At 44.1% G+C, this 24,033-nt stretch overlaps 1 protein-coding gene across 3 annotated transcripts in view; it reads left to right on the forward strand.

Moving 5' to 3' along the window:
- CSTPP1 (centriolar satellite-associated tubulin polyglutamylase complex regulator 1) overlaps positions 1-24,033 on the forward strand; it is a 160,700-nt gene that overhangs the window by 54,921 nt on the left and 81,746 nt on the right. For all 3 annotated transcript variants that reach the window (XR_007774680.1, XM_050955456.1, XM_050955455.1), the window contains one exon: positions 7,008-7,138. Coding sequence is in view for 2 of the 3 variants with exons in the window: in XM_050955456.1 (XP_050811413.1) it covers positions 7,008-7,138 (131 nt within the window). In the remaining variant the exon portion in view is untranslated. The remainder of the gene's footprint in view (positions 1-7,007; positions 7,139-24,033) is intronic.

The following is a 24,033-nucleotide window of genomic DNA, read 5'->3' on the forward strand; positions in this document are numbered from 1 at the left end:
AATAATAAATAAGTAAATAAGATTCCAGGGTCCATTCTAAAGCATCTGGCAGTCTAGATTTGGCTTTCAATCTGAGTATTGACTACCTCTGCTCTAGGGTATGGGCTGAGCAGTAATGGAGGAATCTTAGCAGCAGCTAAACATGAAGAGAAAGTTTGAGCTAAGCTTTGTTACCTTACCGTTGATGCAAAGGAGCTGACTTTGAGTTCCCAAAGGGGGCTTAATTCCTGCTTTGCCCATTCCCCCCCAGGCCCCACCCTGCCCCGCCTCTTCCTGCCCTATTCCGCCCCCTTCCCTGAGTGCGCCCCATCCTCCCTCCACATCTTCCTGTCCCCGCTCCACTCCCTCCTCTCCCAGTGCCTCCTGCATGTCACTGAACAGGTGATCGCAGCTGACAGGAGGCACAGGGGAGGAGCTGATCGATGGGGCTGCCAGTGGGTGCTGAGGACCCACTATTTTTTCCCCTGTGGGTGCTCCAGCCCTGGAGCACCTACAGAGATGGTGTCTATGTGTTGATGTCTTGGTTAAGAAAGCTAGACTCTTTGAGGGAGGGGAACGCATGTGGTCTCATACTAGTGGACTGTGTGTGTAGACCAGACTGGGAAAGGGGCCTATTGACAGACATGTACAATCATCCTGTCTGTTCTGACTTATCAGCATCAGGATCAATAACTGGTTATTTCTTTACTGCCATCTTCCTTACCCAATATGAAGGAATGTGAAAACACAGTGGAGCCTAGTGCCTTTTGAAATACTCTGTCAGCCAGTTGAGTAGCACAGATATAATACCTAGGTGTCCTGATATTCTGACATGCTCACCCATGGCTTGTCATATGTTGTTGCCTACAGAGTTATCATGCTTTTCTACCTGCTGGCTTCAGATCCATCCTGTGCTGAGAACACTGGTGACTCGTGAGCAGACTTACTGGGACTGAGGAGTAATAATAATCCAGTGTACTACCATAAAATTAGTCCCTCAATTCATGCTTGAGTCTTTGCATTCCTTTCCAGTTATGCCAGGACATGTCGCCAGGCCTTTGCCTGTTCTCCAGTGGCACCACGGTGTGCTGTTTGGCTTCTAGTTGCCTCAACTTGCAGTGAGGCCTTCTTTTCCATATCAAGTTCAGGCTTCTCAACCTGATTTTTCAAGGCTTTACAAACTTATGCTCTTGGCTGCATCTCATTTCATTTCTTATTTCTCCTGCATCTCACTCTACCTAAACCTCTATTCTAAGTATTGCATTATTCTTCTCATATATTGCTTCTTGTGCTTTGAAGCTTCTTTTCTCTCCTTCCCTTCTATCCGCCTCCTCTTCGTTAAATTCCTTCATTAAATTCATGCCTGGGTCGTCTTCCATGCAGGCTGCCACCCTAATTTAGCAACAAAGCACTGGGAAAGGAAGAAGGACTTTACAGCTATGGTTTGGGGTTGAAATATCTGGGTTCTGTTCCGAGCTCTGTCACTGGCATCCTCTGTGACTTTCAGCAAGTTACTTCCCCTCTTTTTGAACCTAAATATTATTGTCTATGAAATGACCAGCACCATCCTGATACTCCAAGCTGGGGCCCTACCAAATTCATGGTCCATTTTGGTAAATTTCATAGACATAGGATTTTAAAAATAGTAAATTTCATGATTTTAGCTATTTAAATCTGAAATTTCACAGTGTTGTAATTGTAGGGGACCTGACCCAAAAAGAAGTTGCGGGGGGGGGGGGGGTCACAAGGTTATTGTGAGGCGGTTGTGGTACTACTGCCCTTACTTCTGCACTGCTGCTGGTGTCGGTGCTGCCTTCAGAGCTGGGCAGCTTGAGAGTGACGGTTGCTAGCTGGGAGCCCAGCTCTGAAGGCAGAGCCACTGCCACACCAGTTCAGAAGTAAGGATGGTATGATATGGTATTGCCGCCCTTACTTCTGTGCTGCTGGTGGGTTGCTGTCTTCAGGGCTGAGCACCCAACTTGCTAACTGCACCACTCTCCAGCTGCCCAGCTCTGTAGGCAGCGCAGAAGTAAGGGTGGCAATACTGAGGCCCCCTTACAATAACCTTATGAACCCCTCCTCGCAACTCCCTTTTGAGTCAGGACCCCCAGTTTGAGAAATGGTGGTCTCCCCCATGAACAGATTTCATGGTCCATGACGCGTTTTTCATGGCCATGAATTTGGTATGGCCCTACTCAAAGTACTTAACCTCAGCTTTGTCTTTGACATGGTCTGCTCTTTTGACTCATCTCCAGGCTGTCTAAAACTTGCTGCTCCTTCGTTCACAGCGTCTCCAAGATCTGACCTTGTGTGTCTGCCTATACTGTGAAAACTCTTGTCCAAGTGCTAATTGTATTATACTCTGACTACTGTAAACCCTTTGGCCTTAATGCCTCCAACCTGTCCCAACTGTACTAGATTCATTCATCTGTTATATCTTTTTTCTTTTTTTCTTTTGAATTGTAAATTTTTGGGAAAGGGAATGCTATTTACCATGTTTTTACAGTGCCTAGCACAATGGGGCTTGGCTTGGCTGAGGCAGCTGGGGACTAACACAATAAGAATTTCAATTATTTCATTAACATTTGTAAAGTATGTTGAGATCGGCAGATGGCAAAGTATTTATTTATAGTTATTTAAAATCAAAACAGAGTTGCAACACTTTGTTAATCTATCTTTAGTCATCCAAAGCAGGGGTTCTCACAAATTTTTTGGTGGCCTCAGAGTGCGGCCACCAACTGTTGCTGGTGGCTGCTATGACAATTTTTCTTAAAATACTTTAGGAAAAACAAACAAATATGCACATATACATGTCCAAATCATTATAAATTTATGTTGGGGTTTTTGCAGACTCAATAATAAAAATAATGTATAGTTTTCTATTCTTTACTAGTCTTAAACATAATATAAAACAAATAAGATGCTTTGCTCATTTTTGTCTTTTTGATGTTGTTTCTTTTGTGTTTGGTTGCCTTTTTTTAGAGACTTGCTAGCTAGTAAGTTGCTGCTGCGAAAAGTAATATTTGTATGTTTGTTAATATCATTTTTCATAGCAGACTTCCTAGATAGCTGGGAGACTGTGAAAAGTGGTATTAACAGCCGCACAAATATCAATTTTCATAGCAGACTTACTCAGCCCTGGCAAGCCAGGGGACAAATTAAGCACTCGATGTAAAGGTGGGTAGGGAGACAGCGGGGGCAGGCGGTGAGCCCAGGGTCCAGGAGAAACTACATGGATTCTTTGCTTCAGTCTTCACGGCTGAGGATGTTAGGGAGATTCCCAAACCTGAGCTGGCTTTTGTAGGTGACAAATCTGAGGAACTGTCACAGATTGAAGTGTCACTAGAGGAGGTTTTGGAATTAATTGATAAACTCAACATTAACAAGTCACCAGGACCAGATGGCATTCACCCAAGAACTCAAATGTGAAGTTGCGGAACTATTAACTAAGGTTTGTAACCTGTCCTTTAAATCAGCTTCAGTACCCAATGACTGGAAGTTAGCTAATGTAACACCAATATTTAAAAAGGGCTCTAGAGGTGATCCTGGCAATTACAGATCGGTAAGTCTAACGTTGGTACCGGGCAAATTAGTCGAAACAATAGTTAAGAATAAAATTGTCAGACACATAGAAAAACATAAACTGTTGAGCAATAGTCAATATGGTTTCTGTAAAGGAAAATCGTGTCTTACTAATCTATTAGAGTTCTTTGAAGGGGTCAACAAACATGTGGACAAGGGGGATCCAGTGGACATAGTGTACTTAGATTTCCAGAAAGCCTTTGACAAGGTTCCTCACCAAAGGCTCTTACGTAAATTAAGCTGTCATGGGATAAAAGGGAAGGTCTTTCCATGGATTGAGAACTGGTTAAAAGAAGGGAACAAAGTGTAGGAATTAATGGTAAATTCTCAGAATGGAGAGGGGTAACTAGTGGTGTTCCCCAGGGGTCAGTCCTAGGACCAATCCTATTCAATTTATTCATAAATGATCTGGAGAAAGGGGCAAATAGTGAGGTGGCAAAGTTTGCAGATGATACTAAACTACTCAAGATAGTGAAGACCAAAGCAGATTGTGAAGAACTTCAAAAAGATCTCTCAAAACTAAGTGATTGGGCAACAAAATGACAAATGAAATTTAATGTGGATAAATGTAAAGTAATGCACATTGGAAAAAATAACCTCAACTATACATACAATATGATGGGGGCTAATTTAGCTACAACGAGTCAGGAAAAAGATCTTAGAGTCATCGTGGATAGTTCTCTGAAGATATCCACGCAGTGCGCAGAGGGGTCAAAAAAGCAAAGAGGATGTTAGGAATCATTTAAAAAGGGATAGAGAATAAGACTGAGACTATATTATTGCCCTTATATAAATCCATGGTACCCCCACATCTCGAATACTGTGTACAGATGTGGTCTCTTCACCTCAAAAAAGATATTCTAGCACTAGAAAAGGTTCAGAAAAGGGCAACTAAAATGATTAGGGGTTTGGAGAGGGTCCCATACGAGGAAAGATTAAAGAAGCTAGGCCTCTTCAGCTTGGAAAAGAGGAGACTAAGGGGGGATATGATAGAGGTATATAAAATCATGAGTGATGTAGAGAAAATGGATAAGGAAAAGTTATTTACTTATTCCCATAATACAAGAACTAGGGGTCACCAAATGAAATTAATAGGTAGCAGGTTTAAAACAAATAAAAGGAAGTTCTTCTTCACACAGCGCACCGTCAACTTGTGGAACTCCTTGCCTGAGGAGGTTGTGAAGGCTGGGACTATAACAATGTTTAAAAGGGAACTGGATAAATTCATTGTGGCTAAGTCCGTAAATGGCTATTAGCCAGGAAGGGTAAAGAATGGTGTCCCTAGCCTCTGTTCATCAGAGGATGGAGATGGATGGCAGGAGAGAGATCACTTGATCATTGCCTGTTAGCTTCACTCCCTCTGGGGCACCTGGCATTGGCCACTGTCGATAGACAGATACTGGGCTAGATGAACCTTTGGTCTGACCCAGTACGGCTATTCTTATGTTCTTATATAAGCTCCTTGGAGCAGTAACTGTGTCTTCATCTGATTTGTACAGCACTGAGCACACTGGCAGTGCTCAATAAATATGTAATAATAGTTAGGCCTGAAGAATTTGCAGAAACAGTACTGGCAACATTAAGAGTTCAAAATTCATGAGTCAGGCCCCCAAAATCAAAAGCTGGTTATTTGAGTTCCTCTTATTTGCCTTCCAGTTTATGAGTCTTTGAAGTACGCTTGAGTCACATTTTCAAGGTTTTTCTTGCAACCACGAGGATGAGAAACGAATTTATTATTTTAATGAAATCTAAGATTCCCATGTATTCATACGCCTCCAGGAACTAAAGCATTTAAGAGAGAGACCAAATATTGTGAGACTTGCAATAAAATTGAGATTTGTCAACACTGCTAAAGTTCAAGGTAACTAATGAAAAAGTCATATTGGACCGCTTATGTGCCTATATATTTCCATTTACAGGACTTCTAATTCTTGCGCTCAGAAATCTCCTGATGCCATTGTCACTTGATGTGTTGCTAGAGTTAATTAAAATTATACCAATAAAGTAGGAAATCTAAAGAAATCAAATGAACTTTAACCTGAAAATCATGGTAGTAAAAGCCTATTCTATATCCAAACAGAGACTTCCTACTCCTATGGCAGGAATGTAATTCTTATTTTAAATTTTTTGAAAGTACATGCTACTGCTGTTGTACAAAAGAGCTCTGAATGTCTGATTGACTGACTGACTGCCTTTCTGTCACAAAAAAGACCTTTCTTATCCTCTGAAGGGAATTTTGTCTGTAATCAAGTGATTTGAATATTAAGTTATAATGCAGGATATGTTTTTAAAAATAGCTAAATAACTAAGAGGTTCCCTGCTAACCAGTGGATTTTGGCTCTTGTGAAGAAGTTACTTGTGGAGAAGCTTTGCTGTGATCAAGAATAAACTTTGAATCTTTTCATTAACTCTCCTACAGGAGATGGACTAAGCTGCTTTCCTAGGGGAATCCCTTAATGATCTCTCTGGAGTGTATGAAATCTTTTCCCTGCTTCTAAGAAGCACAGCAAGATGCATGGATGACTCAGTTTTCGTTAGAGACCATATCATTTTGACTTTGGTTTTAATGTTGTTTGTATTCTTGTTTCTATTTCCTTCACATATTGATCTTTACTGCATCTTAAAAGGGTATTTTCAAACCGTCACAAAACCTCGGGTCAATAAAAATGTTTCTTAAAAATCTAAAAGGAAAAAAGGGGGAGAAAATCAAATGAAAATAGTTAATTAAGCCAATAGATGTCCTATGGTGTTTACAACATAAATATTGGAATCTTGCACCTGAATATGAGAATCTTCAGGAAAAACTGACTACTTGTCATGTAAAGGCTTATATTTGGCTTGAAAGGTGAAATATAATAATGCTTCCTCCATAGTGCTAGTGTCAGTGTCACTCTGTGAATTGCCACTTACATCACATCCAAAACTGAAATAGATTCCACGTCCACAATATGTGCAAATTCCAGTAACCTGGAAATAAAAATCTAAAAATCACTAATTAAGTTGCATCTTGAGTGGCTGCAGGGAGAATTGTGATGGGACAGGAAGTGCAATTCAAAATGAGCTAGAGGGAAATGTATTTTCTGAACAGACAAGCAACTGTAAGAGTCACTCATTTCACAGTTGGCAAAGAGAAGGATTATTCAGTCTTTCAAACCTTCCAGTGACTCTTGGGTGCCTGGCACCTCTGGATGTTTTAGAATAAATTAATCTGAGTTTCAAGAGCCCTTGAATCACAAACTTGAGATTTTGAGATCCAGTTCATGCAACTAGACTTCTGTCTAGAAAACTGATGGATGTGAACTGTGATATGGTTTAGAAATTTGTTTCCCAAAATGTAACTCTGCCTGTGGTTTCCTTGTTGTTTATAACAGCTGGCCCCAGGCTTACATATTGAGTTCCATTTCCTAATACTACATCTAACTCTCATTTTGACTTTATCTCTGCAGTTTTAACAGTGTGCGTCAAGGAACTCACATTTTGTTCCGAGAGTTCAGCTTCATCCAAGCCACGCCCCACAACAGGGCATCCTTCCTACGGACCTTCTGGAGATGCTTCCGAGCAGTGGGTAAAAATGGAGGTAAGCATTCCAAAATCATCATTTGTGAGAGCCTAGTGTCAGCGTGCATTATTAAAGCCACCCTAAATTGCAGACTCCCTTCATGTATAATGGACATATCCTCCACCAATGAAAACACCACCATAGTGACATGTTGGAGTTTAACTTCTACCAGCTGTTCCATATCCACAAGCTTATCTCCACCAGACACTGGAAATAGCTGTTTGTTCTTTATAATCTACAACACCACCTCTATCAGAGTAGTATTACCTAATAATGTTGTGATTCAAGTTCATGAAGTCTCACTTTTACTCCTAGCAGCTGCATGTAAATATTGAATAGATCAGGGAAGAGAATGAAATCCTGTAGTGCTTCAAGAGTAGATGTGTGGCATAGGCTCAGGTGCCCATTAGTACCCTTTGGTTGTGTCCCTCAAAGAATTCAAGAACTTTTTTTCTTGATTGAGAAAGTCTCAAATTATTAGTGCACTTTATGTACCCTTGTACAGACAGGGGTTTGTAAGAAGCAGAGAGGGAAATACAGAATGTTGGAATATGCGCTGTCAATAATTCATCTAGCCACTTACAAAAAAAAGTTCTTCAAACTCTTACACTATTTTTCCTAGACAGAAGGTAAATACTGTTTTCAAGCATCTCCATCCTATTTACTAGAAACTTCTTGTCCTTAAAGAGGCAGTCCAAAATACATCACAGCCCCTGGCAATGTTCTCTAGGCAGCTTACTTTAATTTCCATTGTATGCATTTGCAGTGAAGTAGCATCCACTAGGAATGTTTCACAGGAGAGTTCAGAACATCACCCAGTTGATTCTCCACCAGGTCCAGACTACTGATCAGAAACTGCCAACTCATGCAAACCCCACAGTGGGGCATGAAGGACTGGCTGTCTTCACACTCAGATAGTCTGGGACTGGATTTTTTTTCTTTTTCGTGAATGTTGGAGGAACTCAAGGTGTAGTGAAAATGCACAGCAAATTACAGTGGCCAGAAACAAGACCTTCAATGACTTAATGCACAAAACATCTACAAAGGGCACAAGTACCTAGAGCTGAGAAATTTAAGTGATGCCCAGAGCAAAAGGTGCTTTGACTCAGGGGTTCCTTAAGTACAATGGCTAAAGTGATCAGTAATGTGGTGTTTCTGGTCTGGGATTTTTAGATAATTCATAGTTTTTAAACTGTCTTCCTTATGAAAACTACATTTAAAGAAGAGTTTTTGTATTTTTTAAACAGTTTAAATAATATGCATGAGATCCAGGCTCTATTTATATAGTTTGCATCGCCATAGCACATGGGTTCATAGCTGTACAAGTTTTAGAAAGACATCCCTGCCTCAAGGACAGACAACACAAATCAGACAGGAAACTCTGTGGAGACCAGAGGGAGGTTCTGTCTGTGCAGGCTTGATGCTTTTGTAATAAGTGGGTCAAAGTATAATTGCTTCTAGATTTTTGCATGGAACTCCTGTTGATTTGAGCAATAATTCCACATACAGAATTTAAAAAGGGTTGTCCTTTTTTCATCTAAACTGGGATTCCATTCTTTTGGTTTAGTTTCCTCTCCTTGGTTTCTACTGGAGCAGGGCTCTACTCTGTGGTTCAGTGCCTTGTCCTAGGTCTCACTCAGGACAAGACTTCCAAGCTGTTCTCAGCTTTTCGTAAGTCAGGACTGTGTTTTCTATTTCCTCTGTGTCCCCGATGCTGTTGTCTAGCTATTGTTTGGAAGTGAATTCTTTTCTGACAATCATTGCTCTCAATTTTACATTCCATTCAGCCTTTGAATTTCTATCTTGGGGGTAAGTGGTTATTATTTTGTAGCACCCACAAATGTAGTAGGTGCTCCCTTCTCTGCCAGTAATGGACTTGACAAACAAATGAGAAAATATATATAACATACACCATGGAAAAGTGAGGCAAAGAAGAATGAAGGTTATAGATGTAGGATAATGTAGTTCCTAAGCTTATGCAAATACAAATTTGAGATCAGAAAAAGATTTTGTTTGTGTGTTTTTATTGGGATTTCAGAGCAGTAGCTATCCCTGTACAGAAAGTGGGGTTTCCATTGAGATTTTAGAAGCTCAACAAAGGGCTGAATCAACAGTTTAACCAGCATGCCAGCAGCTCCCACTGTATAAAGAAAAAATCCCAAGTGGTATTTGCTGTTTGTCTGTCAGTCTTGCAGTAAACATGCTATCACAAGCATTCATGTGCCTCACTTTGAGCTTTCCTGGCTCAGCCAGCAGACACATATAGCTATGCATTCAGAAAGCTATATGTAGCGCCAGCGAGGAAGAAGTCTCCCACTGATTAGGAGTAATTTATACTGGGACTTAAGTGAACCTTTTGTACACTTTGTGTATTTATTGACAGGAAATAGGTGCAATAAGAAGATTTCTCTTGGGAGAATGCTGCAGATACCACCTCCTCACTGAGTTTCCTATCCTCTTGATTTTACTGCCTGTTGACTTGTTAGGTTTTGTGCAGAAGTGTAGTTGGTTAGACTCAAGCAGCTGCTTTTACTTTGTGTTATTCAGTGTCATCACGAAAAGCATTACTGACAGCCAGTTATGGGGTTATATTGCCTTCATACCTCCTTTTGCTCTGGAATTGTTGGCTTTTGGGTGGGCCACATTTCTTAGTCTTATGAAAGAGTGGCTCTCAACAGGTCGTCTTTTACCATCTGGAGAGGTGTTGACTGCTAAATTCTGAACAAAAAGGGGTTTTGTTTGACAGTGATGTACTGGGTGTGTTTTTTGTATGGGACTTCCAACTATCTTTAAAAAATTAGCTGAGGTGCAGTTATAAATGTAAGTATGCATAAATCTGGAATTCCACACATTAAAGGAAATATGACAGGGTTTATTTCAGTATGTGATCTAGCAACAGTATTAAGAGTGTCAAGTATGCCTTGTTAGGTGCTCCTCCTTCCCTTTAAGAGCTTACCAAACAGATTTGATTATTATTGTACTGGGGTCAATATAGCTCCATTAAATAGCCAGTTTGATACATACAGCATCTCCCTTGGTGGGTGTCTGGCTCAAATGCTGAGTACTGTACACAGAAACTATGTATTAACAGTATATTAAGGAAGGTAGAATAACCAGGAGTCTTGTTTCCTCTGCATATACTTAAATTGAGCTTTTGGAATCTAGGTAATCTGCTCCTTAGGTTTTTATTCCCTAGGACTGTTTAATTAAAACTGTGCTTTCTCAGTATAAACAACCCTTGCAGAGATCTGCTGTGAAGTTTCATAAGGTCAGCATGTGCTTCTCCCAACTGCATGACTCTCACATTTTGGTGACTCTCTGGTTTTAATTAAAGGGTTTTTTCCTTCAAATGCTCTCCAGCCAATTAAAAGCATTTTGTTCTGCGGAATCTGCTTCAGGCATGGCATGTGTGGAGGAGGCAGGCCCAGTCAGGACCATCAGAATACATGCATGGAAAGGTGCAGAGACAAACTATCCTTCCAGAGCTCCCATTTATGGAGCTTTCCAGCAGCTGCTGTCACTGCAATGTGAAATTGCCTCCAGTGAAGATAGAAATTGCCTGATACCCTGTAGATAGATATTCAAGACCAGATGTAGGATGCTATCATTTCAGACAGGAGGAGAAATTGGTTACTTTAGATGCTTGCAGCCACTGAAACAGGAAACTGCTGCAAGCATGAGGAAAAAGATTTTTATTTTTCGTAACTTTCCCCCTACCTTTCAGTCCTCTTCCCCTCCTCTATCTTTTCACACATGTGCATGTGCATGCGCAAGTGCGGTGTGGGCTTTTGCCCATCTCTTTTTTTTAGGAATCATCATTTTATATCCCCTTTTTAATTTTTTCAGATTTCACATTTTGTATCTTCCCCACCTCATGCTTCCTTACTTCCTGCTGTGAAGGCAAAAGCCTAACTGCTGTTGAAATTGCTGTCATGGGGGATGCTTTGTTCTCCTCCATAGACCAAGCATATCACCTCTATAATTAGCTTGTTATATGGACTGACCTATGGAGAGCTGTGTGTGGCCTGTGGACCATTCTTGATTACAAAGAACCTCAAGAAGATTAGAATATTAACACAAACTAGGGCAGCACCAGGTCTGTATGATTCAGAGGAAGTTAGAAATTGAACCATTTCAATTATCAGTCTCCTGGGAAGACTTTCACAGCCAAATACAGTTCACTGTCAAGATTTTCTTGCAGTTCAGCCACCTTTTCTTTCTTATTTTCATGCCATTACCCCTAGTTATATCTTTGTATACTAAACTAAATTCTTCTCTCTCTCTCTGTTCACACCTTCAAATGTAGTGTTATCGTATCCCCTATATTTGTTGCTTAGTCAGGCTATGCATATTTATCTTTTTGTGATTCCTGAATTCAGTCCCTCCCATCCATGATAATTTGTATTGCCTTTCTTTGAACTGTGTATCTAATTTGTCTAGTCAATTAGTTTTCTATGACACCCATCACCATAGCCTCTAGGCACTTCCTCGCTATATTAGAGCTATATAGTGAGGACCCTAGTGGATATCCTGGCATCTTCTGCTCTCCCCCTTTTCTGATTGCAGGAAGATCTATTTAGGCTTTATAGTTATAATTTGTTTTTAATATCCATTCTAGGTATTGTGGGAAAGCTTTTTCAAAAGGCAGAGTTTTACCACATGCCCTAAAAGTGGTCAGACTCTAGATTTAGTATAATCTTTTTTGGAAGCTCATTCCACAGCCAGACCCCCTCAACGGAGAATACTTGATCTCCATCTCTCACGCATTCAGTGAGCTGCATTGTCCCAGAGAAGTACAGCTGTCCTGGTGGAGCATGGATTGAAATGTGGCCATTGATGTAGCTCGGTTTTGACTCATCAATGGCTTTTGAAGATCGAAACAGAGCTTCTGCATTGCATCTGTGTAGAGTGTTACAGTGATCTAGACTGAAGGTGGTGAATTGGTCATTGTCCAAACTGCAGTTTATAATTGCTTTTATGGTTATGTAGTGCACAGAATTGAACAGTGTCTCAGAAGACTCCTGCTCCATAATCTGATCTGATCCCTTTGCATATGCATCCTCAAAAATTAAATTCCTCCTCCCTTTGCAACCATATCTTATTGTAAACTCAGGTCTAATTTGCTATCCGTTCTCACTCTTAGGTGTCAGGGTATGTCTACACTATGGGATTATACCGATTTTACAGAAACCGTTTTTTAAAAACAGATTGTATAAAGTCAAGTGCACGCGGCCACACTAAGCACATTAATTCGGAGGTGTGCGTCCATGTACAGAGGCTGGTGTCGATTTCCGAAGCGTTGCACTGTGGGTAGCTACCCCATAGCTATCCCATAGTTCCCACAGTCTCCCCCGCCCTTGGAATTCTGGGTTGAGATCCCAGTGCCTGATGGGGCAAAAAACTTTGTCACGGGTGGTTCTGGGTAGAGCCTCACTCCTCCCTCCATGAAAGCAGCAGACAACCGTTTCGCGCCTTTTTTCCTGGGTGAACTGTGAAAATGCCATAGCACAGCAAGCATGGACCCTGCTGAGCTCAAGACAGCAATCATGGACGTTGTAAACACCTCACGCATTATCGTGCAGTCTATGCTGAACCACGACCTGCAAAACCAGGCGAGGAGGAGGTGGCTACGGCAGCACGGCGACGAGAGTGATGAGGACATGGACACGGAATTATCTCAAACCGCGGGCCCCTGCGCTTTGGAGATCCTGCTGGTAATGGGGCAGGTTCTAGCCATTGAACGCCGATTTTCGGCCCAGGAAACAAGTACAGACTGGTGGGACCGCATAGTTTTGCAGGTTTGGGACGATTCACAGTGGCTGCGAAACTTTCGCATGCATAAGGGCACTTTCATGGAACTTTGTGACTTGCTTTCCCCTGCCCTGAAATGCCAGAATACCAAGATGGGAGCAGCCCTCACAGTTGAGAAGCGAGTGGCAATAGCCCTCTGGAAGCTTGCAACGCCAGACAGCTACTGGTCAGTTGGGAATCAATTTGGAGTGGGAAAATCTACTGTGGGGGCTGCTGTGATGCAAGTAGCCAAAGCAATCATTAAGCTGCTGCTACGAAGGTTGTGACTCTGGGAAATGTGCAGGTCATAGTGGATGGCTTTGCTGCAATGGGATTCCCTAACTATCGGGGGGTAATAGATGGAACCCATATCCCTATCTTGGCACTGGAGCACCAGGGCACCCAGTACATAAACCGCAAGAGGTACTTTTCAATGGTGCTTCAAGCACTGGTGGATCACAAGGAACGTTTCACCAACATCCACGTGGGATAATAATAGAGATATACCCATCTCCTAGAACTAGAAGGGACCTTGAAAGGTCATTGAGGCCAGCCCCTTCCCGTTACTAGCAGGACCAAGTACTGATTTTGCCCCAGATCCCTACGTGGCCCCCTCAAGGATTGAACTCCCAACCCTGGGTTTAGCAGGCCAATGCTCAAACCACTGAGCTATCCCTCCCCCCAGGCAGGGTTCATGATGCTCGTGTCTTCAGGAACACTACTCTGTTTAAACGGCTGCAGCAAGGGAATTACTTCCCAGACCAGAAAATAACAGTTGGGGATGTTGAAATGCCTGTAGTTATCCTGGGTGACCCAGTCTACCCCTTGATGCCATGGCTCATGATGCCATGGCTCATGAAGCCATACACAGGCAGCCTGGACAGTAGTCAGGAGTTGTTCAACTACAGGCTGAGCAAGTGCAGAATGGTGGTAGAATGTGCATTTGGCCGTTTAAAGGCGCGCTGGGACACATTACTGACTCTATCAGACCTCAGCCAAACCAATGTCCCCTTTGTTATTGCTGCTTGCTGTGTGCTCCACAATCTCTGTGAGAGCAAGGGGGAGACCTTTATGGCGGGGTAGGAGGCTGAGGCAAATCACCTGGCTGCTGATTACGCGCAACCAGACACCAGGGCGATTAGAAGAGCACACCAGGAAGCGGTGTGCATCAGAGAAGCTTTGAAAACGAGTTTCATCACGGGCCAGGGTACGGTGTGACGGCTGTGTGTGTTTGTTTCCCCTTGATGAACCCCCCACCCTTGATTGACTCATTCCCTGTAAACAACCCACCCTCCCCCTTCAATTACAGCTTGCTTAAGGAAATAAAGTCACTATCATTTAAAAATCATGTATTCTTTATTAATTCATTATAAAAAGAGGGAGAGAACCAGGTGTGGTTTGGGAGGAGGATAGGAGGGAACGAAAAGGCCACTAAAAAAATTTCAAAGTAATGACAGCCTTTTGGTTGGGCTGTCCATGGGGGTGGAGTGGGCGGGTGCATTAAGCTTCCCCCCACACGTTCTTACACGTCTGAGTGAGGAGGATGTGGAACATGCTGAGGGGTGAGGGTGGTTACACAGGGGCTGCAGCGGAACTCTGTGATCCTGCTGCTGTTCCTGAAGCTCCACCAGATGCCAGAGCATGTCAGTTTGATCACGAAGCAGCCCCAGAGTTGCATCCCGCCACCGCTGATTTTCCTGCCTACACCACTGATCTTCCTGCCGCCACCTCTTATCTCGAGCGTCCGTCCTGTCCTCACATTCACTGGCATCTTTCCTGTACTTTGCTACCACGTCCTTCCACTCATTCAGATGAGCTCTTTCATTGCGGGTCACTTCCATGATTTCCGAGAACGTTTCGTCTCGTGTCTTTTTTTTCTGCTGCCTTATCTGAAATAACCTTCGGGATGGAGTAGGGAAGCTTGAAAAATGTGCAGCTGCATGAGGGAGGGAAAAAAGGGAGAGAAGTATTTGAAAAGATACATTTTACAGAACAATGCTTATACTCTTTCACAGTGAACGACACTATTCATCTTACGTAGCCTATGTGATTTAACTACAAGATCGCATTTTGCATCTTAATATTGAGTGCCTGCGGCTCTGGTGTTAGAGATCTCACAGACGCAGATCCGGGCAGCAGAATTCGGCTTGCATGCGGCTATGGTAAGCCAATGTCTTCTGCAGCCCTCATATATCCAGCGCCCTCCTTTACCAAATAGCAAGCAAAGTCCATTCAGTGCTGCTTCTTTCCTGTTAACATGCAGCAGCAGAAACCACACACACCCCCTCCCAATTCTCTGAGATGATCGCTTTACCTCTACTCCCACCACGTGGCTGGTATCATGGAAGATCGCTGCTAAACCCACCCCCCCCCCCCATCGTGTGGCTGGTAGCAGGGAAGATCCTTGCTAGCCAAACGCAAAAAAGCTCAGCGCCAATCACTCGCCCCCCTTCCCCCTGCTTGGCTACCTGCAAGGAAGGATTTCTTTTAAGCAACAGGCAAACAGCCCAGTAAGGAATGGCCATCTCTGTCCCTTAATTAAATTCCGGAATTTAAACCAGCTTACCATGAACGATATCACTCTTCAGAGGATAACCCAGCGAGATAAAGAACGGATGTTGCTTGAATGCCAGCAAACATGAGGACCATACACAGCTAGGCTTTGTCATGCAATGATACCAGATTACTTGCTACATGCATGGCGTGGTCAAGTGTCCTACCATGGAGGACGGAATAAGGCTGCCCTGCCCAGAAACCTTCTGCAAAGGCTTTTGGAGTACCTCCAGGAGAGCTTCATGGAGATGTCCCTGGAGGATTTCCGCTCCATCCCCAGACACGTTAACAGACTTTTCGAGTAACTGTACTGGCCGCAAATGCATCCCAAGTCCTCAGGGCAAAGTAATCATTAAAAAATGCTTGCTTTTAAACCATGTTTTATATTTACAAAGGTACACTCACCAGAGGTCCCTTCCATGGCTTCATTGTGTGGGATAGTGGCTTGGGAGAGCTGGGAGGGTAATTCCGCCAGGGTGAGAAAAAGCTCCTGGCTGTTGGGGAGAACGGAGTGCTGTGTGCTCTCTGCAAGCTTGTCCTCCTCTTCCTCCTCCTCATCTTCCCTGTCCGCAGAATCCTCAGCCATGGCTGAGATTACAACCCCCACCTTGGAATCCACGGACAGGGGTGGGATAGTGGTGATGGAGCCTCCGAGAATTGCATGCAGCTCGCATAGAAGCGGCATGTTTTCGGCCCTGCCCCGGACCTTCTGTTTGCTGCTTTGGTTTTCTGGTAGGCTTGTCTGAGCTCCTTAACTTTCACATAGCACTGTACTGAGTCCCTGGTGTGACCTCTCTGCATTATGGCCTTAGAAATTTTTTCAAATGTTTTTTCATTTCATCTTTTGGAACGGAGTTCTGTTAGCACCGAATCCTCTCCCCATATAGCAATCAGATCCAGTACCTCCTGTGCGGTCCATGCTGGAGCTCTTTTTCGATTCTCAGGAGACTGCATTGTTACCTGTGCTGATGAGCTTTGTGTGGTCACCTGTGCTGGTAAGCTCTCCACGCTGGCCAAACAGGAAATGAAATTCAAAAGTTCAGGGGGCTTTTCCTGTCTACCTGGCCAGTGCATCCGAGTTCAGATGGCTTTCCAGAGCGGTCACAATGGTGCACTGTGGGATACTGCCCGGAGGCCAATACTGTCTGATTGCGGCCACACTAACCCTAATCCGACATGGCAATACCGATTTCAGTGCTACTCCCCTCGTCGGGGAGGAGTACAGAAATCGGTTTTAAGAGCCCTTTATATCGATATAAAGGGCTTCGTTGTGTGGATGAGTGCAGGGTTAAATCGGTTTAACTCTGCCAAATTCGGTATAAACACGTAGTGTAGACCAGGCCTCACTCTTCTTGCTTCCTAAGTTTCTTCCTCTCATTGAATATCTTTGTACTGAACTATTTTTCTCCAGGTGTATTAGGAGCTGCATTCTTCCAAAAGTCTTTATTTTTCTCCCTGTTTCTAACCTCTGTTTTTTTTTATAGGTCTCTATCCTTACAGATATTCACAATTTTCCCAATTTAGTATCATGTTAATTTTTTTAGTGTGCTCTTTACTTCCTCTTCCAGTTATACTGAAACTGTTAAATAAGACATTGATTACTGCGGTGATACTCCACTAGGCACTTCCCCATCAGTCAATGGCTGTTTTTTACTCTTTGTTTTGTGGTCTTTTGGCCACTTTTCAGTCCCCCTGACAACATTCATATTCAAACCCATTAGAATTAAATTTTCAGTTAAAGATGTCTGAGACACAGCATTACATTACTGTGTTGTGGTCTGGAGAGTTAGTATATCCAAAATGTGGGGAAGTTCCCTGGAATAAAATGCATTCTGGGTTGTGTAATCTGTACCATGAATCTGAAAGCACCATGTCTCACTGAGTGTTCTCAGCAGATGTCTCCCCACACTTGTAGGAAGCCATTATGGGTAATGTCCACACTAGTTGAATGTACGAAACCATCCAGTGGAGGTTATTTGAAAAATTAGCTGCATTAATTAGTATAGAACGCCAACATGCTTTTTGGATGGCCCAGACCAGGGATTGGCAACTTTTGGGCTAGGCCTGTTTGTTTACCTGCCACGTCCGCAGGTTCAGCCGATCGTGTCTCCCACTGGCCACAGTTCGCCACTCCTGGCCAATGAGGGCTGCAGGAAGCAGCAGCCAGCACATCCCTTGGGCTGCGCTGCTTTCCACAGCCCCCATTGGCCTGAAGCGGCAAACCGCAGTCAGTGGGACCTGCGATCCGCCGAACCTGCGGACACGTCAAGTAAACAAACTGGCCCGGCCTGCCAGGGGACTTAACCTAGTGTGCCGCGTGCCAAAGGTTTCCGATCCCTGGCCCAGACTTACTCCTGCAGCAGCAGCAGCCATGTCAGCAGATGTGGAGGAGGAGAAGAAAGATGAAAGCTGTTCTCTTCCTTCACTGTACTTGCCCTTTTGAAAAGAGTTGTAAGAGGATGGGACCCCTTGTAAAGTCTCATTCCTTTTCAAGACATCTTTTGGCACCTAAACTGCTTTTGAGGTCTTTGTCAGTGCTGAGGAGAGAATTATCATTATCTCCCTTCATATATTGTCTTAAAATCTGTTTTTCCCCATGCTGATGGCTCTTAGTTCCTCTCTCCCTTGCTGTTGCCTCTATGACATAACACTTAAATTTATTCGTTATCCTCTGACACCCCTGCTTTCGTAATGTATATTATTGCTGTCTGGTGTATGGCATTATTTAAGTCTGCAGATCTTTTTTGTGTAGTTTGTATGGAAGGTGTCATACAGAATGAAGTTGTTGTGTTTTCTGCTGTTCCAAGATTCTCTGCAGAGACACTCCCCTGAGGTTGAAATTAGGAAAGGAATTTGGGGTGGGGGGAGCCACTTTCTGCAACATGAAGATACTATATTCCTCTCCCTGTTAGGCCATGAAATTTTCAGGAACAGTCACCTGCTACAAAATTGTACTTTAGGTGTTAGTGTTAAAGGTGCTCAATAGAAAATTGGTGCTTACCTGAAATCCCTTTTTTAAATCTGTAGCCTACTTCCCTAGTGCAATCCAGTCAAGGAGACATTCTGTCAGCCGTACATATCTGTAGCTCTGACTGCTGCATTTCATTCACTAACATTGCAAAGTGTGGGCATGAGGGGAATCACTGGAGTTTCCAATACATTCACCCTGAAGGCTGTGGAAAGTGAGGTGAAAGTAAAGAGAATTAAGGAAATAAGTTTGCTTAGGAATCAGAAGTCATTCAGTCAGATACCACGTTGATGAGAGTAGCAGAAGAACTTGAACAGACTAGAGCAGTCAACTAAAATGTACTTAGTGTAGGGTGACCAGACGTCCTGATTTTATCAGGACTGTCCCGATATTTGCTTGTTTGTCCCGCGTCCCGACCCATATGTGGTCAGGACACTGGACAAACAAGCAATTTTCCCCTCCCAGAGAGACTCTCTCCCCTGCCCCCGCCCTGACTCCACCCCCCCTTCCCCTATTGGATCCCTCCCCAAATCTCCACCCTGGCCCCACCTCTTCCCCAAGCGTGTGGCATTCCTCCTCCCTCCCAGGCTTGCAGCTGTAATGGCGGCGCAAGCCTGGAGGGAGGGGGTGTTGGCGCAGCTTCCAGTTCTTGGAGCTGGTGGTGAGTATGAGCTCCAGCACCGGGTGGGCAAGAGGGGCTGGCAAGGGGACTGCTCCCCCAGAAGGGAGATGGGGGGGCTCCGGACCCTGGTGGTGGTGAGGGAGAGTGGCTCGGGGCCACGTAAAGTTTATTGGCTCGAGGGGGACACCAGCCAGCCAGTTCCTCGCCCCTGTAGGGTGGTAGTGTCCACACCCCGCTTCAGCATGTCCTGCTGGCCACCACAGGCCAGGTAAGGAGCCGAGTCTCCCCCCCCCCCTTCCCCCTCGTCCTGGCTCCTCAGCTGAGCCCCCCCAAGTCTGTCAGTTTCTGCTGGACTAAATACTGTTTTTAAGTCTTGCCCACTATTAGGCTTCCCTGGATTAGAAAATCCCAGAATGTGAAACAGACCTCAGATCTAGGCCCTGAATCATGGGGAAACTGACAGCTGCGGGACTCAACAAACTGCCAGACTGTCAGCAATGGAATTTATGGGATATCAGTAGTGGCAGTGAGGCATAGTGGTGCTTTTGGCCAGGCAGAAAAGAATTGGAGGAAAGGGGAGTCACCATAGGTCCAAGGAAATACTTGGCCAGAGAGCTGATTGCACTGTATTCATAAGGAGAGCCAATCTTTCAGCTGAGTATGAGAGAAGGTTGAAGGGAAATGTTTGGTTTGGTTGGGAGGTATGGGAGTGTGGGGGAGAAGGGTGAAGAGACCTCAGAAGGCTTGTATGAGCATGCTTGTTTTTGTGGGGGCTATCGGAATAGAACCTTTAATTTTTCTTCTATTTTCCCCTTTTTTGATTCCAGTCCCTGCTCTTGAAATATAGATTTCATCCTGTGACATGTACATCCCACTCCTTTGATTTTCTTTATCTGTTCACCCACTTGCTTCCCAGCACCTATTCTATTACTTGATCTCCTCTTCCTGACATCATCCTTCTGGGTTTTCTCTCCACATGTGTATTTGTTTTTATCATCTTTTCTTCACACATTTGTTTTCCTCAAACAGTGCTAGTTAGTCTACCATGCCTTTGTCTTCTCCTCCCTCTTTGAGCCATCCCAAATGTCGTCTGTTGTTCATCCGCATCACTCCTTTTTACCATCTAGCTACATCTCTCCTTATCTCCAGGACCCCTTTCACATCATCTTAGCAGTAATTATGTCAAGCCACCAACAATCTTAGTGTGACACTCTGCCTGCATCAGAAACTTGTTTCTGTTAGGCACAGGGAGTTAACTTTTTTTGCTGACCAGCACGTAGTTTTTCATGCTAGCAATGACAGAGGGAATGGTTGTTCTTCAAGTAGTGTTCAAGTAGGGTGACCAGATGAGAGGAATAAAATATCGAGACACAATGGGGGGTTGGGTAGAGGGGAGTCTGCTGGTGGAACAGGGAGGGAAAAAAGGTTAAAAATAAATAAATAAATAAAGCTGAGTGCTGCCAGCGGAGCACAAAATCCAGTGTGTCCTGACCAAAGATCAGTTGGGGTGCGGGACAAACACCTTTTTGGGATGTCTGGTCACCTTGTGTTCAAGTAGTGTTCCTATGAGTGCTCCACTATAGGTGTGCTTGTGTCCCTGTGCTGCTGATTGGAGAACTTCGGTAGCAGTGTCTGTTAGTCCCCCACATGCACTGTCTCTCCTTGTGCCCCACAACATGCACAGGCTAACTCCTGAGTTCCTTCTCAACTGCCCAGGCTAGAGATGGAACTATTAGCAGTCCATTAGCAACTATTACCTTTGTTTACATTTCTACAGCTTGTTAGTTGCCCCAGTAGTAGTTGTAGTTTTTCTTTTTACTTTCTCTCCCCCCTCCCCCTCCCTCCAAAAAAAGGTTTTATTGTCCCACGCGAACCAGAAGAAGCTGTGTTACAATACTCCTGCCAGGCTCCCTATGTTGCCTAATATCAACAAGGCCCCTGAACATACCCTCAGATGGCCCTACCACCACTGTTTTGGTACAGCCAACCATGAGCACCACTACCGGGCTTTATACCACCCCTCCAGTAGCCATACTGGGATCCTTAGGCTGCGTATTGCCCTCATGCTTCTCTGACTTCTAGCCTCACCCAAGAACCCCCAGGACGCTCCCCTTGGCCACACCATCCCAAGCCTCAGAACCTCCAGAAGAGATCATGGAGGAAAAGGAAGACACCACTGAGGAAGAGATGACTCTGAGAACCACCAATATCCTCTTCCTCCCCAGATGAAGCCATCATGCCTCGGCCACCTTCCTTGGCCAATGACTTCCACCTTTTCCAGGACCTAGCAAAGAGAGTGGCAGATACTCTACAGATACTATTAGAAGACATCAAGGACACTCATCCCAAGCTCCTTACAATCCTTCTTGTCCTCCAAAATAGCTCTCTCCTAGACCCCACAAAAGCCATATGGAAGAGCGCAGCATTGGTGGTGCCTACCTGCAAGTGATTAAAAAATATATATAATAAAATGTTGCAGTGAAGGAGACAGAGTTCCTCTTCTTCTGCCCTCCACCCAACTCCTTTGTGGTGGACGCTATCAACTCTCGTGACCGGTTGTGAAGTACCACTGGATTTATCTCCCACTTGTCATCATGTGGGAATTTGCGACTGAGACCAACTGCTATTGAGTTTTGAGTGGCTGGGAGGTAAGCCGCTGATAGTGTGACATTGTGGGAAATGCACCAGTTCCACAGTCTCATTACTTCTGCACAGAAGTATGGCAATCTGGCTCCCCCTTGTTGGATAATGTAGTACATATATGTTATATTGTCTGTTAGAACTCTCGTGTGTGATCCCTTGATCAGCAGGACGAAATGGGCACAGGTATTCCTGACCACCCTGACTTTGAGAAGGTTGATGTGGAGGGATATCTGGGTGGATAACAACCTGCCATGTGTGGTTGTTTAGATGTGTGCCAGCCTATCAGGGATGCATTCATGGTGAGAAAAAAAGATGGGGAGGTTTGTGAAAAGGGGATCCCCTTGCAAACGTTTACTGGGTCTTTAGTCTAAGGATAGTGGATACTGACAGACGTTTGTCTAGCCCAGGGGTAGGCAACCTATGGCACGCATGACAAAGGCAGCACGTGAGCTGATTTTCAGTGCCACTCACACTGCCTGGGTCCTGGCCACCGGTCTGGAGGGCTCTGCATTTTAATTTAATTTTAAATGAAGCTGCCTAAACATTTAAAAAACCTTATTTACTTTAAAGACAACAATAGTTTAGTTATATATTATAGACTTATAGAAAGAGACCCTCTAAAAAGGTTTAAATGTATTACTGGCATGCAAAATCTTAAATTAGAGTGAATAAATGAAGATTCGGCACACGATTTCGGAAAGGTTGCTGACCCCTGGTCTAGCCTGTCTCTGGTCTGTAAAGTGAACTGAACCACATCTGGTGGCATTGCATGTGAAGCCTGGCATGTGGTATTACCACTGTGCCTGCTGCCATATGCCCCAAGAGTCGTAGGCAGTGTCTGGCTGATATTTGTGGGCTGTTTTGAATGGTCTCTGAGTGTGGCCAAAGGAAGGAGTCTGCATTGAGGTAGGAAAGCTCTGGCCTGTAAAAAATAAATAAATAAATACAAATTGAGGTCCACACCTATGAATTCCACTTCCACTACGTTGGAGCCAGGGTCGATATCTGTTCGTGGTTTATCTGAACAAGAAATGTTCATGCTTCTGCTTGAGAGCAGAGATGGGGCAACACTCCCTGGGCACTGCTTTTCTTTTCCCTGGGGCAGGGATCTTCTCTGTGCCTTTCCTCTGTTTCTCCCTACTGATGAAGGTCCTATTAAAAATAAAAAGAGAAGGTGCATACATTATACTGATTGCTCCCACTTGGCTGACACAGACGAGGTGCCATTACCTGTCATAACTCACAGCATGCCCGCCGATCTCTCTCCAATCCACTCCAGAACTGCTGTTGCAGAACGAAGGATGCACTCTACATCCCAACCTGGGAATTTCTTCTCCTCAAGGCTTGGCTCCTTCATGGTTCCAGTGTATAAAGAGCTCCTGCTCCAAAGGGGTACAAGAGAAACCTCTACACAGTGGAAAGTCCTCAACACGATGGACTTACCTAAAAAAAGTGGTCCTGGTTTTGGATTTGGTGCACTTCCCATCAAATCTCCCAGACATCCGTGGCTCTTCCAAAGATCTTAGATGATGTTCTGACTCTAAAAAAATTTAGGACTATCTCTGAGCTCCTTCAGGATCCACTTGGCAGCAATAGCAACATATCACCGCCAAGTAAAGTGATACCCAGTGTTATCTCACCCGATCACGAAATGATTCCTTAGGGGTATAGTAAACTTTCCCCCACAACCCTGATATTCTGCCCCCTTATGGGACCTGAACTTGGGATTAAGAGGCCTGATTAGATCTCCCTTCAAACCTATGGCCATCTGCTCGCTTACACACCTGTCAATGAAGGCAGCCGTCCGGATGGCAAACACCTCAGCTAGGAGGAAAAAGTGGCTCTGATGGCACATCATCTCTCCCCCCCCCCATTGTATTCTTTTGAGACAAGGTTATGATCAGGCCACATCCAAAATTTATTCCTAAAGTAACCTCCCCGTTCCACATGAAGCAATTGATGCACCTTCCCATTTTATACCCCAAACCTCACCGTGACATCAGGGGGCGCTATATTGCACACACTAGATGTCAGGGGAGCCCTAGCCTTTCCCTGGATAAGACAATGGCTTTCAGGAAGTCTCCTAAAGTTTTTTTTTCTATCGTGAGAAGATCTAAGAGCTCAGCAATATCAGCCCAGAGACTCTCCAAGTGGGTTTCAAACTACATTAGACAATGTTCTCAGATCCGCCATATGACCCTGCCAGATAGCATTTGCACATACTCCACAAAGTCGATCTCTTCATCTGTCACCTTCTTTAAGAATGTCCCTATCTCAGTATCAGAGGGGTAGCCGTGTTAGTCTGTATTTGTAAAAAGCAACAGAGTCCTGTGGCAC

The sequence above is a fragment of the Gopherus flavomarginatus genome, chromosome 5 (assembly GCF_025201925.1).
Source record: "Gopherus flavomarginatus isolate rGopFla2 chromosome 5, rGopFla2.mat.asm, whole genome shotgun sequence".
In the NCBI taxonomy this organism is placed as follows: domain Eukaryota; kingdom Metazoa; phylum Chordata; order Testudines; family Testudinidae; genus Gopherus; species Gopherus flavomarginatus.